The sequence below is a fragment of the Staurois parvus genome, unplaced genomic scaffold (assembly GCF_062004578.1).
Source record: "Staurois parvus isolate SC_StPar_1 unplaced genomic scaffold, SC_StPar_1.0 ptg000287l, whole genome shotgun sequence".
NCBI lineage: Eukaryota > Metazoa > Chordata > Amphibia > Anura > Ranidae > Staurois > Staurois parvus.
Genome location: NW_028318083.1, coordinates 9,126,825 through 9,144,181, shown reverse-complemented (window position 1 = coordinate 9,144,181; position 17,357 = coordinate 9,126,825). Strand labels below are relative to the sequence as shown.

At 42.6% G+C, this 17,357-nt stretch overlaps 2 protein-coding genes across 3 annotated transcripts in view; one reads left to right on the top strand and one right to left on the bottom strand.

The window, feature by feature from the left end:
* Window positions 1-3,222, bottom strand: part of LOC149458368 (putative ribosome-binding factor A, mitochondrial) — a 30,150-nt gene extending 26,928 nt beyond the window's left edge. Inside the window, exon 1 of the mRNA XM_089682219.1 lies at window positions 2,947-3,222. Coding sequence (XP_089538345.1) covers window positions 2,947-3,152 — 206 coding nt within the window. The 5' untranslated portion in view covers window positions 3,153-3,222. The remainder of the gene's footprint in view (window positions 1-2,946) is intronic.
* BPHL (biphenyl hydrolase like) overlaps window positions 2,946-17,357 on the top strand; it is a 38,689-nt gene continuing 24,277 nt past the window's right edge. Inside the window, exons 1-3 of one of the 2 annotated variants that reach the window (XM_089682221.1) lie at window positions 2,946-3,216; window positions 11,542-11,645; window positions 14,996-15,162. In XM_089682221.1, the coding sequence (XP_089538347.1) occupies window positions 3,212-3,216; window positions 11,542-11,645; window positions 14,996-15,162 (276 nt within the window). In that variant the 5' untranslated portion in view covers window positions 2,946-3,211. Of the gene's footprint in view, window positions 3,217-3,237; window positions 3,402-11,541; window positions 11,646-14,995; window positions 15,163-17,357 lie in introns of those variants that run through there. The other variant, XM_089682220.1, reaches the window with a different exon arrangement.

The window sequence follows — 17,357 nt, the reverse complement described above, 5'->3', positions numbered from 1 at the left end:
GAAAAAGCCTTGCAGTTGCAACAAATGTATCCATTTGTATCCAACTAATGTATTACAATGTTTTAAAAACATTGTAATACATTATTTGGATACAAATGTTTTTATTTGGATACAAATGGATACATTTGTTGCAAACACAAGACTTTTTCATATAAAATATAATAGCGGACTGGAATTCTTCTTATTTTTATTCTAATTCTTCTTCTTATGTATTGCTGTCACATATGGTGTGCTCCCGTCTCTGCAAGGGACAGAAGTTATGGAGTCAATGCTGCCCATAATGCTGGCCATAGATGGGACAAAAATCGGCCAATTTTTTTACCGTTGGTGGTAACGTCGGCTGATTGAACGCCCAATTTTTTTTTTTTTTTTTTAAATTGGCCAATTTTCGACCCATCTATGGCCTGCATAAGTGTCTTATTTGTAATAAATTAGCCTCAGAACCGTGCAATTAACCACTTCCCTGCCGCTCTATAGTAGAACTACTGCTACAAGAAGGCCGGGCTGTGCAAAATCACTATATATATATATATATATATATGTGTGTGTGTGTGATGTGCATTTCTGGGTAGGGGGGCATGCGCGTGCCGCCATTGGCAGCTAGACACGTCAATCACCTGGTCCCAGAGATCGCCAAGTAACACTGACAGGGGATAGACCTGTGTGTAAACAACACAGGTCTCTCTTCTGCCAGCAAGCACATGCTGCTGTGTATTTCTCTACACACAGTACATAATGTAAAACACACACAGCACACACAGTAAAACAGCACACAGTTAACCCTTTGATCACCCCAGATGTTAACCCCTTCCTGCCCAGTGTCATTAGTACAGTGTCATTGCTTTTTATTAGCACTGATCACTGTATAAATGTCACTGGGGATGTCAGTGGCAGTTAGTCAATTCCCACCCAGTGTCAGAATGCCTGCCGCAGTCCAGCAGTCCCGCAATAAGTTGCTGATCGCCGCCATTACTAGTATAAAAAAAAAAAGAAATCTCAGTATATATATACCGCCATTTGTAGACGCTATAACTTTCAAGTAAACCAATTAATTTACATGTATTGGGATTTTTTTTTCGCAAAGACGTGTAGCAGAAGAATGGTTGAACTGGATGGACTTTTGTCTTTTTTTCAGCCAGACTAACTATGTAAGAATACATTTTGGCCTAAACTTATGAAGAAATTAGATTTTTTAATTTTTTTTCCTGGATGTTTTATAGCAAAAAGTCAAAAATATTGGGGGGGGGGGGTAGGTTCAAAATGATCAGTCTTTTTCTGTTTATAGCGCAAAAAAAATAAAAACCGCAGAGGTGATGAAATAGCACCAAAAAAAAAAAAAGCTCTATTTGTGGGGAAAAGGACAAATTTAATTTATGTACAGCGTTGCATGACCACACAATTGTCAGTTAAAGTAACGCAGCGTGGTGTCACAAAAAATAGCCTGGTCAGGAAGGGGGGTAAATCCTCTGGAGGGCAAGTGGTTAATATGTGTTCGGGTTTAAACGGATGAGGTGGCAACCCTAGGTGTCTGTGGGTATAAGGCCTAAAGGACAAAGTCCTTTGTTGACTTGTTGGGAAGCAATGAGGCTAATTTAATGCACATAAGGCACTAAGTGAGTTTAACTACCACCTTAATCAGCCACAGAACCTGTGTAAATAATATGTGTTCGGTTTTAAAGGGATGAGGTGGCAACCCTAGTCCCAAGTCATATCGTTGTACATGTAATATACTAGCTCAGTGGTCTCCAAACTGTGGCCCTTTGTTTGCTTTTATCTGGCTCCTGGGGCACTTTTCCTCCCACTGACACCAACAATGGGGCATAATTCCTGCTAGTGACAACAACCGGGCACTATTCCTCTCATTGACACCAACGATGAGGCACCTTTCCTCACACTGACACCAACGATGAGGCACCTTTCCTCACACTGACACCAACGATGAGGCACCTTTCCTCACACTGACACCAACGATGAGGCACCTTTCCTCCCACTGACATCAACGATGGGGCACCAGTCCTCCCACTGACATCAACGATGGGGCACCAGTCCTCCCACTGACATCAACGATGGGGCACCAGTCCTCCCACTGACACCAATGATGGGGCACCATTCCTCCCACTGACACCAATCATGGGGCACTATTCCTCCCACTGACACCAATCATGGGGCACTATTCCTCCCACTGACACCAATCATGGGGCACTATTCCTCCCACTGACACCAATCATGGGGCACTATTCCTCCCACTGACACCAATCATAGGGCACTTTTCCTCCCACTGACACCAATCATGTGGCACTATTCCTCTCACTGACACCAATCATGGGGCACTATTCCTCCCACTGACACCAATCATGGGGCACTATTTCTCCCGCTGACACCAATGACAAGGTACTATTCCTCCATGTGACACCAACAATGGGGCGCTGATAACAATGATGGAGCACTATCTCCTCCCACTGATACCAATGACAGGAGACTATTCCTTCCACTGACGCCAATGATGGGACACTATTCCTTCCACTGACACCAATGATGGGACACTATTCCTTCCACTGACACCAATGATGGGGCACTATTCCTTTCACTGACACCAATGATGCGGCACTATTCCTTCTACTGGCACCAATGATGGGACACTATTCCTCTCACTGACACCAATCATGGGGCACTATTCCTCTCACTGACACCAATGACAGGGTACTATTCCTTCAAGTGACACCGACAATGGGATGCTATTCCTCCCCCTAATCCCACTCATGCCAGGACAATTTCTGACCCTGATGACCACAGACCAGCCCCCCAAACATCTGTAGGACAGTAAACTGGCCTTTTGTTTAGAAAGTCTGGAGACCCCTGGCCTAGCTGATCACTGCACACAGCACACAGCACTCTTCCCTCCACACTGCAGTGCCCGGAGTGACCTGTAGGTGTCGCTGTGCTCACTTGTTTTTAGAAGAGAACTTGTGCAGATAGTTCTTCGCGGAACACTCGGGCGATGAGTGGACGTATCTGCAATGACTGAGAGACGTTGCCGGAGCAAGGATGCCAAATACACGGAGGCCATGGCACAGCACCGTCACACAACACTGAAATTTCCTGCGGACCACAATCCCATGCAGCCGCGGAAAAATCCCACCGAACGTCGCCATGTAGCTGCCACTGCCGTTGTCTCCTGTAACAGCGGTGTCCTGGGTATACAGACAGATAAATGAGGTGCCTGTAGGGGGCAGTGATTAGTAATCAGAGGTTGTATTATACAGGAAGTCTGTCAGGTTAGTAGAGGGAGGAGGGGACAGCGGCTACAACAACATGGCTGTGTCCTGTACGCTCCGTTCTACTAAGCAGCTTCTGCGCTGTGTTCTAAGGATTGCACTACCCAGGAAAGCTGCACCTTTCTGGTAAAGACATTGCACCTCTTCATAACAAATGGCAAACCAGGACTATTGTGTAATCTGCCCAGTAACAGAAGGCAGCTGCACTGGAAGCATGCCTAGTAACAGAAGGCAGCTGCACTGGAAGCATGCCTAGTAACAGAAGGCAGCTGCACTGGAAGCATGCCTAGTAACAGAAGGCAGCTGCACTGGAAGCATGCCTAGTAACAGAAGGCAGCTGCACTGGAAGCATGCCTAGTAACAGAAGGTAGCTGCACTGGAAGCATGCCTAGTAACAGAAGGTAGCTGCACTGGAAGCATGCCTAGTAACAGAAGGTAGCTGCACTGGAAGCATGCCTAGTAACAGAAGGTAGCTGCACTGGAAGGCATGGCTTCTACAGGCTGACAGAGACTTGTTCCAACTTAGTGTACTATAAAAGGGATGTTACGTTTATAGCTGTTCATCAAGGTCTGCTATGATTTGGGGTTGTGGAGGATTCTTGCACTGGGTCACATTCCCTGAAATGAACTGATTTGTAGAGCCCTGCAGAGTGTAGTGTATATAACACCCAAACGTTTGTTTTCTAGATGTGGGCAGAATGGGAAGGGTAGAAAATGATGTGTTTGAATAGGACTTTGCACACACATGTAGAAACAAAACAAAAAAAGCACCTTTCAGATCCATTTTTTTTTCTGTGCATCTGAATAGAGCTGTATTGCAGCCAATGTATCCATGTACATTGTGGTATTTGGATCCACATTCAGAGAGGAGCATATTAGTGTAACTCTATGTGTGAATGTTAACATTTGTGAAACCGCAGATAGTGTAAATGAACACTAATAATGTACACTAACAAAGCTGTCTGGATGCTAACAATAGTAGCTTCCTACTTCCTACACCCTAGCAACAGAAGGCACTATGTCGATAGGTGGTTTCCTTCAGAAGCCACCTGCACCCTAGCAACAAAAGACACTAGGTGGGTTACTTCAGAAGCCACATGCACCCTAGCAACCAAAGACAGTATGTGGTTTCCTTCAGGAGCCACCTGCACCCTACTAACAAAAGACACTAGATGGGTTCCTTTAGAAGCCATCTGCACCCTAGCAACAAGACACTAGGTGGCTTCTTTTAGATGCCACCTGCACCCTAGCAACCAAAGACACTATATGGTTTCCTTCAGGAGCCACTGTACCTTAGCACCTTAGCAACAAAAAACACTAGGTGGGTTCCTCCTGAAGCCATCTGCATCCTAGCAACAACAGACACAAGGTGGTTTTCTTTAGAAGCCACCTGCACCCTAGCAACAAAAGACACTAGGTGATTTCCTTCAGATGCCACTTGCACCCTAGCAACAAAAGACACTAGGTGGTTTCCTTCAGACGCCACCTGCACCCTAGCAACAAAAGACACTAGGTGGGTTCCTTTAGAAGCCACCTGCACCCTAGCAACAAATGTCACTACGCGAGTTTCTTCAGAAGCCACCTGCACCCTAGCAACAAAAGTCACTAGGTGAGTTCCTTCAGAATCCACCTGCACGCTAGCAATGACAGAAGCTGCCCGTGTCCTAGCAACAGAGGATGCTTGGTGGCTTCCTTGAAAAGCCATCTGTGTTCTAGTAACGGGATACTGGGCAACTCTTCAACAGCCACCTGTGTCCTAGCAACCAGTAGATCCAATGTGCGCTATATGCTGTGTGCAGGTAAACGTTTGCAAAAATGTTACATGCATTCAGTGTATGGACAAGATTTTATGCAGAATTGTTCTGCTAGCAAGATTCTATGTAAAGTGCACTTATGTGCATGAGCCCTGAAGGTGCAGAAACCACTAACCACAAACAAATATGCTTAAAATAAATATCTTGTACCAAAAAGTGTTTTAAAAACAGAAACATTACAAATTGAGCAGATGCAGCAGAATGTCATTAACCACTTGTCTGCAGGGCACGTATACCCCCTTCCTGTCCAGGCCAATTTTCATCTTGTCACACTTTGAATGCAACACTGTACCCATATGAAATTTTGTAGTTTTCTTTTGAGACAGATAGAGCTTTCTTTTGGTGGTATTTAATCACCTCTGGGTATTTTATTTTTTGCTAAACAAACCAAAATCAATTGAAATTTTTGGAAAAACAAAACATGGTTTTTTAGTTTTTGTTATAAAATGTTGTAAATAAGTGATTTTTCTCCTTCACTGATGTGCTCTAATGAGGCTGCACTGATGGGCACTGATAAGGAGGCACTGGTAGGTGGCACTGATGGGCATTGACAGGCATCACTGATGGGCACTGAAAGGCAGCACTCATATATGGCACTGTTAGGTGGCACTGACTGGCACTGTTAGGTGGCACTGACGGGCATGATAGGTGACACTGAAAGGCAGCTCAGATGTGCACTGATGTGGCATTGATGTGCATTGGTAGGCACTGATGGGCACTGACAGCTGGCATTGATGGATACTGACAGGTGGCACTGGGGCTACACTGATCATCAGGGCACACTGATCATCAGTGCCCTGATGATCAGTGTACATGTCCCCTCTGAGGGATGCCAATTACAGACTCTCCTCTCAAGCTGTCAGTGTGAGAGCTCGTGAGGAAAGAAATGCCGATAACCGGCATTCCCCTATTTACATGTGATCAGCTGTGATTGGACACAGCTGATCACATGACTTAACTGACGTCTTCTGCTCTTTCCGTTGATCGGTGATCTGCTGTGTCTGAGGGACACAGCGCACCACCGATCGCAGCGCTGCGTGTCCCTGGAGCCGTGCATGCGCGGTTAGACTGGGAGGACATCATATGACGTCCTCCCAGAACGAGAGAACCAATTTGCACCTGTTATTTCCTTACATGGCGGGCGGGAGGCGGTTAAAAGGGCTTATTCAGATGGGCAAGTAAGCTTGTCCTCTGTGCAGAGCTGCTGTCTTATGTGTGTGCGTTCACCTCAGGGCTTCATGCTAACAGCCTATAGAAGTGGATGCACACACACAGACACAATTGAATATCAAAGTTTGATATGCAGGCAGAGGTTCTGTATTCAGATCCATGCTCTCACTCCTGCCTTCATTTTACAAACTTTGACATGCAGTTGTGTCTGTGCAGCTGCAGCGTGTGCATCCACTTCTATGGGCTGCCTGCATGCAGTTCCAAGGTGGACACACACACGTCTGCCAATGGATCTGCAAGGAGGACAGGCTGTATCGCCCATCTGAATGAGCCCTAAGGCTTTAGAGTTTTATCAGTATCTTTGATAGCCATGGAATATGTGTGTATACACACATATATATATATATATATATATATACACACACACAATTGTTTATATTTATTTTTTTAGCAGAGAGTATTAGGAGCAGCTATCAGGGGTATTGACAGAACTCTGAAGCCTTATAATGACATTTTGGTGCGGCTAATGGATTTAATGTTGCTATGTGTTTTTAACACTTGAGCATCAGAACTGGACCAGTGAACAATGGAAGAAGGTGGACTGGTCTAACAAATTCAAGAATGGTTTGAGGAACATAACATTGAGTTTGACAAGTTGACCTGGCCTTCTAATTCTCCATGTCAGATCCATGGAGGTCCCACCTTGCAACTTACAGGACTTAACCTCCCTGGCGGTGTTCCCGAGTGTAGCTCGGGTAAACTTTCAGTACCAAAAGCAGTAACCCCGAGCTACACTCGGGATTACACAGCAGCGTTGCTTCGGGATCCCTCCTGCACTTACCTTGTCCTTCGCTCCCACGATGTCCCCTCTGCAGCGTCCCTGGCCATCTCCTCCATCCGATGCCGGCATCTGTCTTCCGGGTTCCGTTCCCTGCGAACGTCGGGATGTACGGAGCACGGAACCGGTGGGAAATTCAAAAATTTTAAAAGTGACATTCACTAAATACACTAAAATCACATAGTAAAACATTACTGTATCAAACCATTTCACATACATTTTGTCCCTAGTGCTCTGTCCTGTGCCCTGCCTGCATTTTTACCATTCTTTCTGCCTGGAAACTGAGAAACGTCCATGGTGTCCAAAAAGCATCCCTTTAGGTCAAAAGCAGTTTTAGATCAGCTAGAGAACAGCGATATAAATTAGAACCACTTGCAGAATTGAGTGATGATTCGTGGGGAAATTCATCATCGGACACTGAAAACGATTTTGCTACTAAGCTCAGCGATGTGCGAACTTAGCACTGTATTTCAAATTTCTGTGTTTTTGGTTTGATTACATTATTGAATTAAATGTACAGTGAGGAACAGAAGTATTTGAACACCCTGTGATTTTGCAAGTTCCCCCACTTAGAAAGCATGGAGGGGTCTGAAATTCACACTGTAGGTGCATTCCCACTCTGAGAGACAGAATTAAAAAAAAAAAAAATATTCGGAGAATCACATTGTATGATTTTTAAAGAATTTATTTGCACTGCTGAACATAAGTATTTGAACACCTAAGAAACAGCAAGAATTATAGCTCTCAAAGACCTGTTACTGTGCCTTTAAAAAGTCCACCTCTACTCCACTCATTAATCTAACTTAGTAGCACCTGTCTGAGCTCTTTAAAGACACCTGTCCACCCCACAGTCAGTCAGATGCCAACCACTACCATGGGCAAGACAAAGAGCTGTCAAAAGACACCAGAGACAAAATTGTGGACCTCCACAAGGCTGGTAAGGGCTACGGGGCAATTGCCAAGCAGCTTGGTGAAAATAGATCAACTGTTGGAGCAATTGTTAGAAAATAGAAGAGGCTAAAGATGACTGTCAGTCTCCCTCGGACTGGGGCTCCACGCAAGATCTCACCTCGTGGGGTATCACTGATGATAAGAAAGGTGAGGAATCAGCCCAGAACTACAAGGGAGGAGCTGGTCAATGATATGAAGAGAGCTGGGACCACAGTTTCACTGTCAGTAGAACACTATGCTGTCATGGTTTCAAATCATGCATTGCACGGAAGGTTCCCCTGCTCAAGTCATCACATGTCCAGGCCCGCCTGAAGTTTGCCAGTGACCATCTGGATGATCCAGAGGAGGCATGGGAGAAAGTCGTGTGGTCAGATGAGACCAAAATAGAACTTTTTGGTCTAAACTTCACTAGTCGTGTTTGGAGGAAAAAGATGAGTTGCATCCCAAGAACACCATCCCTACTGTGAAGCATGGGGGTGGTAACATCATGCTTTGGGGGTGCTTTTCTGTGAAGGGGACAGGACAACTGCACTGTATGAAGGAGAGGATGAATGGGGCCATTTATTGTGAGATTTTGAGCAACAACCTCCTTCCCTCAGTCAGAGCATTGAAGATGGGTCGTGGCTGGGTCTTCCAACATGACAACGACCCAAAGCACACAGCCAGGATAACCAAGGAGTGGCTCCGTAAGAAGCATATCAAGGTTCTGGAGTGGCCTAGCCAGTCTCCAGACCTAAATCCAATAGAACATCTTTGGAGGGAGCTGAAACTCCGTGTTGCTCAGCGACAGCCCCGAAACCTGACAGATCTAGAGGAGATCTGTGTGGAGGAGTGGGCCAAAATCCCTGTTGCAGTGTTTGAAAACCTGGTCAAGAACTACAGGAAACGTTTGACCTCTGTAATTGCAAACAAAGGCTTCTGTACCAAATATTAACACTGATTTTCTCAGGTGTTCAAATACTTATGTTCAGCAGTGCAAGACAACTAAATTCTTTAAAAATCATACAATGTGATTTCCTGAATTTTTTTTTTAAATTCTGTCTCTCAGAGTGGGAATGCACCTACAATGTGAATTTCAGACCCCTCCATGATTTCTAAGTGGGAGAACTTGCAAAATCGCAGGGTGTTCAAATACTTCTGTTCCTCACTGTATTATTATATTATTTTTTATGATTTATTATATTATAATTTATGATTTTGTGTTTCAAGTTTTTTCATACCCGAGATGTTTACTAGACTCTGACAGATTTCAGGTGAGTTATTCCTAAAAATGACAGGCCTACAATAAAAAAACAACATATTTCGACGCAAAAAAAATGTACTGCTTTGAGCACAGAAATATTGACATAATCAGACCGCTAGGGAGGTTAAAGGAGCTGCTACTCACTGCTACTGTTGTCAGATATCACTGCGTACCTTCCGAGGTCTAGTGACATCCATGCCTCAAAAGGTTATAATGTTTTGGCTGATCTGTGTATGGACATGGGGCCTGCGGTATTGTGCACTTTGAGATCTCGGTGAGGGCTTCTGATCAGCAGGATGGGCTCTTGATTTTGTGATTGGTGAGAGAGCCAGTCATAGTAGTCACAATAAAAAGGCCACGCTGCCTCCTGACTATTATTAAAGCCCACCTTAAGGGCCACCAAAAGGCAATGCTATATTATTTGAATATAACTAAACTTGTTTATTTTTGGACAGAGTGGAGATGGATTAAAACACTTGTTAGGTTAATATTGCTGTCTGTGCCCCCTTTAGGGAGATGCATTCTCATTATTTGTCCTGCGTACCATTATAAGTGAAAGTAAAGGAAAATCCCAAACTTTGAGTTGGCCCCATAAAAATAATAGAGGGAAAATCCTTTCTAATTGAGACACTAGTTCTGGTGACCTGGAGGGTCTCGGGGTATTCCATTCATTTGCAAGGGTTTCCTCTCGCCTCCTGTTTGGCTATGGGATAGGAAATGAAGGGAAATCTCCCAAATGGGACATAACTGGCCAACTGACTGGGGTTATAACCTACTTTATCCAAAATGAAAAAAAAAGTTTTACTTGAACTATATCTTAAGTGCTTGGTAGCCCGCTCTTATTTGAAAGAAAGCAAAAGTTCACAAACTAATGGCTTCCCACGTAGGGTATCTTCTCCAGCTTCAGCAAAAAGACACACTGAAAAATGCCAAGCCACTTGGCTCATAAACTCACTCAGCTTCAATGCAGTATCACGCTGCCCCTCTAGTAGTCTCTGACTGTGTTGTCTGGCTCTCCTAGATACTTGGCTCTTTAGCCTTTAGTCACAGGACCCTTCTGCTCCTCTGGCCTATGAATTGTGGTTTCCCTGATTCGAGCTTGCCTGACTCCTGGAACTGAGACCTCTGTTTCTTGGTTTCCAGCTAGGTCCTCTGACTCCTCAGAGACCTCCTGTTACTCCCACGGGGAGCGGTCTCCAAACTGGAAGCCCTGAGCTCTTCTCAGACCTGAGTATAAAACGACATCCCACACTTGTGTACTCCAGATTGCAGGTATTTTGCAAAACACGGACACAGGATTAATTGTTCCAATCCAGAGCTGCAGAATCCAGAGAACGCCAAATCCACAGGAACACTAGCGTGGAATGTCATAATCGCCTTAAATGAGAATCCTGTGTCACATTTTCCTATCTTCTTACAGTGACAAAGTCTCATCCTGTCACTATTTATAAAGTGGTGAGGGGTTCGAATTCCTGTTGGTTTTAACACATTCACTCTCACTGTTAATCTAGGTGACCAGGGTCTCCAGTACAGAAAGTGATAGGAATTGTAACATTTTTGTGTTTGACCTAGGCGAGGATAAATCTTCCAATAGGGAAAGTTGTTCTGCAGCACAATAGTCCTGAAGGAGATTTCCCCTTGCTTTGGAGCGATCCTTACTTCCTGTAGTGTCTCTGGAACACGAAGTAAAGGGAAATCCCACAGATGGGACACAAAGAGAAGAAATAGAGTTCACAGGCCCTTACCATACTCTTTTCTGTTCAAAACTTTGGCTTTACATTATTTATTATTATTACAGGTACTTATATAGCGCAATCAAATTACGCAGCGCTTTACATATATATTGTACATTCACATCAGTCCCTAACCTTCAAGGGGCGTACAATCTAAGACGAACCATCCTCATTATAAAACCCCTAAAAGTAGACAGTACACGATATTCACTATTACCTTTATAGTAGACCGTAGCCATGCACAGGATAAAAACAAGCACATTTGGTTTTTGAGGTTACAAAAGTATTTAACTGCCATACAACTCAGTTCTGTTGACTGTATCACTCCATATTACTGAAAGAATAATCAATAAAATGTCTTATTTTTTTAATAAAAAATGTTTTCTGATTTGTGTCTTCCATCTGCTTTTCTCTGTTCTTCTCTGACAGCTTACACTGTGTTTTGTGATTTATTGCAAAAGTGAGTAGAGGATATACCATATTAACTGTGTTTTGCCAAAAATATGTCTCCCTACAGTACCTCAGTCACTTCGGAGAGAGTGCAAGTTAATGGTGTCAATCTACATTACCAGCGGACAGGTGGTGGTGATCATGCAGTCCTGTTACTGCCTGGAGTACTAGGTATGGTGCTCAAATTTACCACACAATTCTTAAAGTGAATGGACAATATGAAAGGGAGAATATATTCAGTACATCTCTGCAATACATGCACATTTTCCTATGTTTTGTGTTTTATAAAACTCTGCAAGTATAGAAAACGAAAGACCTGTTGATCCTGTAAGAAAATCCAAAAACTCTTAACTTCCTGTTTAATCCAACAACTCTGCCTCTGCTGCACTAAAATCCCAAGCAGTGTATTAACTACTTCCTGTCCAGCCTATAGTAAAATGACAGCTGGGCGAACCTCTCGTCCCTCCGGTAGGGTGTCATATGACGTCCTTCCCGGATCGCACTTTACGCTTGCCCGCAGGGCTGCGCTGTGGCAAGATCTGTCATCGGCTGTGTAGCTCGGACACGGCCGATGACAGATCTGTGTACCGGCCCCGTTGCCAGTACCTTGTGACCTGCTGTGACCAATGACAGCAGGTCACATGACAGTTGTACACAATGGATGGCTTCCTTTCATGCCATCCATTGTATACAACTGTGTCTAGCAGTGAATGGTCACAGTGATCACATGCACAGACTGGGCCAATCACAGCCCTTCTCTGTCATGTGATTAACCGTGGCCAATCACAGCTAATAAAAACCTGAATGAATCGATTTCATTCAGTTAAATGCTTGCTGATAGCAAAAAATTCTTTGCTATAAGCAATCAAATTGTGTAAGAAAAAAAAAAAATACTGAGCACTTCCCCAAAGTAGTACAATTTTACTATGGTAACATTATACTACTTTGGTCATAGTGTAATATGAAAAACAAATCTTAAAGAAAAAAATGTAATAAAAATGATAAATTTTCGTTATGTCATCAGTCAGTGTCCCTGATCACCGCCACACCAGTTATATGATGTCGCTGTACTGCACTGGTGACAGTATGTAAAAAAAAAAAAAAATTGTGAAAATAATATTTTTCATTTCTTCATTTTCTGAAAAATTATGACAAAAAAATGACAACTTCAAAAAACTCCCCATGCCTCTTATGAAATACGTCAGACTGTCTACTTTGCAAAAAAGGGTCATTTTGGGGGATATCTGTACTGTTCTGATATTTTTGGGCCACAAGAAATTAGATTGGCTGTCAGTACTTCAGGATTGATCAATTTTCAGATAAATCCCGTAGTTTGTGAACTCTATAACTTTCCTACAGACTAAATAATAAATACTGATTTGGGTTATTTTAACCAAAGAAATGTAGCAGAATACATCTTTATATGAAGAACAAATATTTATATGCAAACTTTTATAACAGAAACAAAGAAACGTGTTTTATTTTGTTTTTTTTAATTTTCTATCTTTTTTTTGTGCTTGAACAAAATGATAAAAATGTATTTTTGGTCCGGTGTTGTATGACCGCGCAATTGTCATTCAAAGTGTAAGAACATTGAAACCTGAAAATTGGCCTGGGCATGAAGGGGGTAAAAGTGCCCGGTATTGAAGTGGTTAACCTTGCCTCAGTTCTCCCTCACTGGACTACTGAACACCTTCTCCAATGTTATAGAGATGAGGAGAGGTTGGAGAAATTCTGCCAAGTAAATAGAACTTGGTATGGTTGACAACACTACTTTAAATTTTGATGTACTATGTTGTCAGCACAAACAGGAAGTTAGGTGCATGCTGGATTTCTGTTCGATCAACAGATACTTTTCTGTACCTGCAGGATTTGGGAAGGGATAAAGCATAGGGAATGTGCATGCATTTCAGAGGTGAAGTGAATGGGGATTAGTTGCTAAAACTGCCTGGTGCAAAATCTAGTGCAGCTCTGCTTAGAAACCAATCAGCTTCTGGGTTTTATTGTCAAAGCTTATTTGAACAGGCTACAGTTAGATGCTGATTGGCCACCATGCACATCTGCACCAGATTGTGATTGCACTAGCTTTAGTATATCTCCCCCATTGTGTTTTTTAATCTTAAGATGAATTGATAAAACACATGGCGGCATTACCAAGTTACATTACTATTCTGAGTAAAAGTTCCTAAAAGAGATTAGGTTTCCAATTATAAAAAATCTTATCAAATCATATAATGTTCTTAGTATATTTGTAAGTACATTTTATAACTAACGAAGAAAAAAATCCTCCTGCGCTGCCAGGTAACTATATCATCGCCAAGTGGCCGCAGACACCTGACTATATTTCCAATAGTGACAGAAATATATACAATGGATTGGTGCTGCACTACTCAGTGAACAAATAAATAAACCCCGCACCCAAGTGTAGGAGTATAGGAACTAAAAACAACGGTGAAAAATCGTGATCAAAGCAATGGACAAAAATATATAAGCATCTGCATAATTAAAGTACCAGTGATGAACAAGTGTATAAGTGACCATAAATAATAAATAAACTTGATTGTAGAAAAACGTGCACAATATATGTCCCAAACCAAATCAATGTAGTGTACAGTCCCAAAAAAACAGTGAATCTTCAGCACAAGCCGTGAATCATTCGGTGATCACTGCAATGAATCAATCCTCCACCAGTTAGCGTGCGCGCTCACCTTCAAACTGGGACCAGCAAGGGGTCATAAGGCGTTGAATACACTCAACCGATGATCTCACTGTGTATTTCCCTCGATAGTACTCGGAGCACTCCTCTATGGTGGAGATGGTGAGCACTAACAGCAATAACCACTCAGGTGTCTGTACATGGATATGGCCATAAGACTATTTAAACAAAACAGCTTCCCATGGTGTAGTAAGTCAAATATTTATTGTAAAAAGATACACAAAGTGACTACTCACATTTAAAAATGGATCTGCAGACCCATACAGGCAAGAAACACTGCAATCTAATGCAGAAAGAGGTATAAGCTTGGGAGTACCAAGATGGCAGCTGCCGTCCGTACCAGAAATGACGTCACCACACTTCTGTCCTACGCATTGCGTCACGAGTCACGTGACTTCCTCAGGGCTTTTGTCCATGGCTTTGGTCACGATTTTTCACCCGTTGTTTTTAGTAGTTCCTATACTCCTACACTTGGATGCGTGGTTTATTTATTTAAATGGTAAATGGTGTGGTATGATCACTATTCTTAAATAAGACAGATTTTGTCATGAAAACCTTCATATTTTCAATATCCGTGTCAAAATCTCATGATTTCTTCCAGGGTATGCAAACTTTTTAGTACCTGTATGTAATGATACATTTGATTATTTGATCCAAAGAATGTATGGTCTTCTCTATCTGCCTGGAATTCAGCTATAAAGATTTCACTGTAAATTTTTATTAGTAACGCTATAATGAGAACTGTAATATTTTGTTTAATGTTCTTGTTTTTTTGTGTTTTTTTTTTTTTTTTTTTTTTGTACAGGAAGCAGTCTGACAGACTTTGGACCTCAGCTCAAACAACTTAATAAAAATGCTTTTACGCTAATTGCATGGGACCCCCGAGGATATGGACTCTCCATTCCACCACATCGAGAATATCCTATGGACTTTTTTGAAAGAGATGCAAAAGATGCCGTAGACTTGATGCAGGTAATATATCTTTGAGTCAGACATGCTTTAGATAGTAGAAACCCAATTAAATGAGAAGGTTTCCATCTTTTGCTTTAACAATAGACACTTTGGGCTTGTAAGTTTCCACTAATTCACTATATAGCAGGTTTATGGACATCTGTATGAGCTTGTGTGTACTTCTCCAAAACGTAGGCGTTGATGTGAAGATGACTCCCTCTTTGTGATTATAACTGCCTCAAATCTTCTAAGAATGCTTTCCACAAGATTTTGGGCTATGTGGGTGGGAATTTGTGCCCATTTAGCCCTCATGCACACTGGATGTTTTGATAACGCTGGTAACGTTAGCTGTGTAAAGTCACGTCAAAAATGTGAGGTTTTTAGCTTTTTTTTGCATTAGCGTTTAGTGAAATTTTGCCGCGATTAGCAGCGTTTTTTTGTGTTTGCATTTGTAACGATTTATTAGCATTTTATTTTACCAAAAAAATTTTTTTTTTTTATCAAAAAAAGTTCAAAAATGCAGGTTTGCGGTGTTTTACTACATTTTGCCGCGTTTTTCAGGGTTACAGCTTTTTACAGCTAAAAAAGCTCCTGTAGAAACCCACTAGTCCTGGGTGTTAGGCATGTAGTTCTTTTTCTACTTGTCACCACCACATGACCCCATGGGGTTTATTTACTAAAGCTGGAGAGTCCAAAATCAGACTCCCTTCTGCATAGAAACCAATCGGCTTCTAACCTCAGCTTGTTCAATGAAGCTTTGGCAATGAAACCTGGAAGCTGATTGGTTTCTATGCAGAAGGGAGTCTGATTTTGCACTCTCCAGCTTTAGTAAATAAACCCCCATGTGTCAGGGATGTTATTTCTTTGTATTCTATCAAGAGAGTGGGAGCCAGGCATGGCACCAGTGTGTCCTCTGCCAGGTGGCACAACTATCTAGGACAATGTCTTCTTAAATGGGTTATAAATCTTCAGTGTGCTAATAGCATCAGGTTACCAGTAATCATATTCATGTTTGAATATACATTTTTGTCACTTATATCAGCTATATTGCAGGATAAAAGTCCCCACCCCTGTTACAATTTTTAAGTTTTAGGTATGGCAATTTTTACAAAGTTTTATTTGTCCAACTTGAACGTATGGATGTATGTGCGTGCCATACCTGTGGGATTCCTGTGGAAGCTGAAAATCACTGTAAGTGGCACCACTACAATAGAGATCTCCACTAGCTTCCTAGTCCCATGCCAAGCAGCTGTCCTGCGTACTAAAAGCAGGAGGATGGTTGCTCGGCACGGACACGATTTAGGGAACACTTTGCATTTTCTCAATGAATGCAAAGCTTTCTCTGGTTGAACGAGTTGGAAAAGCGGGCAATGACATCACAATCTCCACTATGTCTAATCAGAGAATGCTTTGCATTCATTAAAAAAATGCAAATTGTTCTCTGAATGCTAATAGAATGCAGCAGGCAGTTTCTTAGCACAGGACCTGGAAGCTTGTGTGGATCAATGTAGTAGCGGTGACTACCACAGTAATTCCAGTTTCCACAGGCATCCCTCAGGAATCACCATAGTCCAAGATGAACCAATATAATTATGTAAAAATTGCTATACTGTACCTAAACTACTTGCTGACCAGTCATGTACCTGGTACATCACTGGTCTTCAAGTGGTTGTACCACTTGGCAGCTGCAGGCATCACCCAGGTACTGTTTCTCTTTTTAGAACTGGCGGTTAGTTCTCTTGCAATAGCAATTGGAACAGCTAACTAGCCACTCGATCGCTATTAAAAGCAGCTGGAGGGGATGTCCAACCAACCCCTCCCCCCCCCCCCAATCCCCAAAGCTAGCTTGGGATCTCCCGTCCCACCTGCGCATCTACTGGCTAGTTAGAGAGCAAAACAAAGCCAGAATTGGCTTTGATCATCTCTGCGCTATGGTAACCCGAAAGCAATGGCCTGTCATCACTTCCGCTTTTACCCGGATGTCAACAGCGCCATTTTCAAAAACTCGAGCATTCCAAAACACCCATATTGGTGTTTTTGAATGCTTTTAGGTGCAGAGTACCTGTCACTTGCCTATTGCTGTCACAGGCATGTTTCACACACCAGTTCTGTACGTGTTCAGACAGCTAGAGTCCTGCACAGTGAGGTATCGCCACAAACGTCAGATCATGGGCAGTAATTCTAGCAGCAGTCCTCCCCTGTAAATCTAAAGTGGT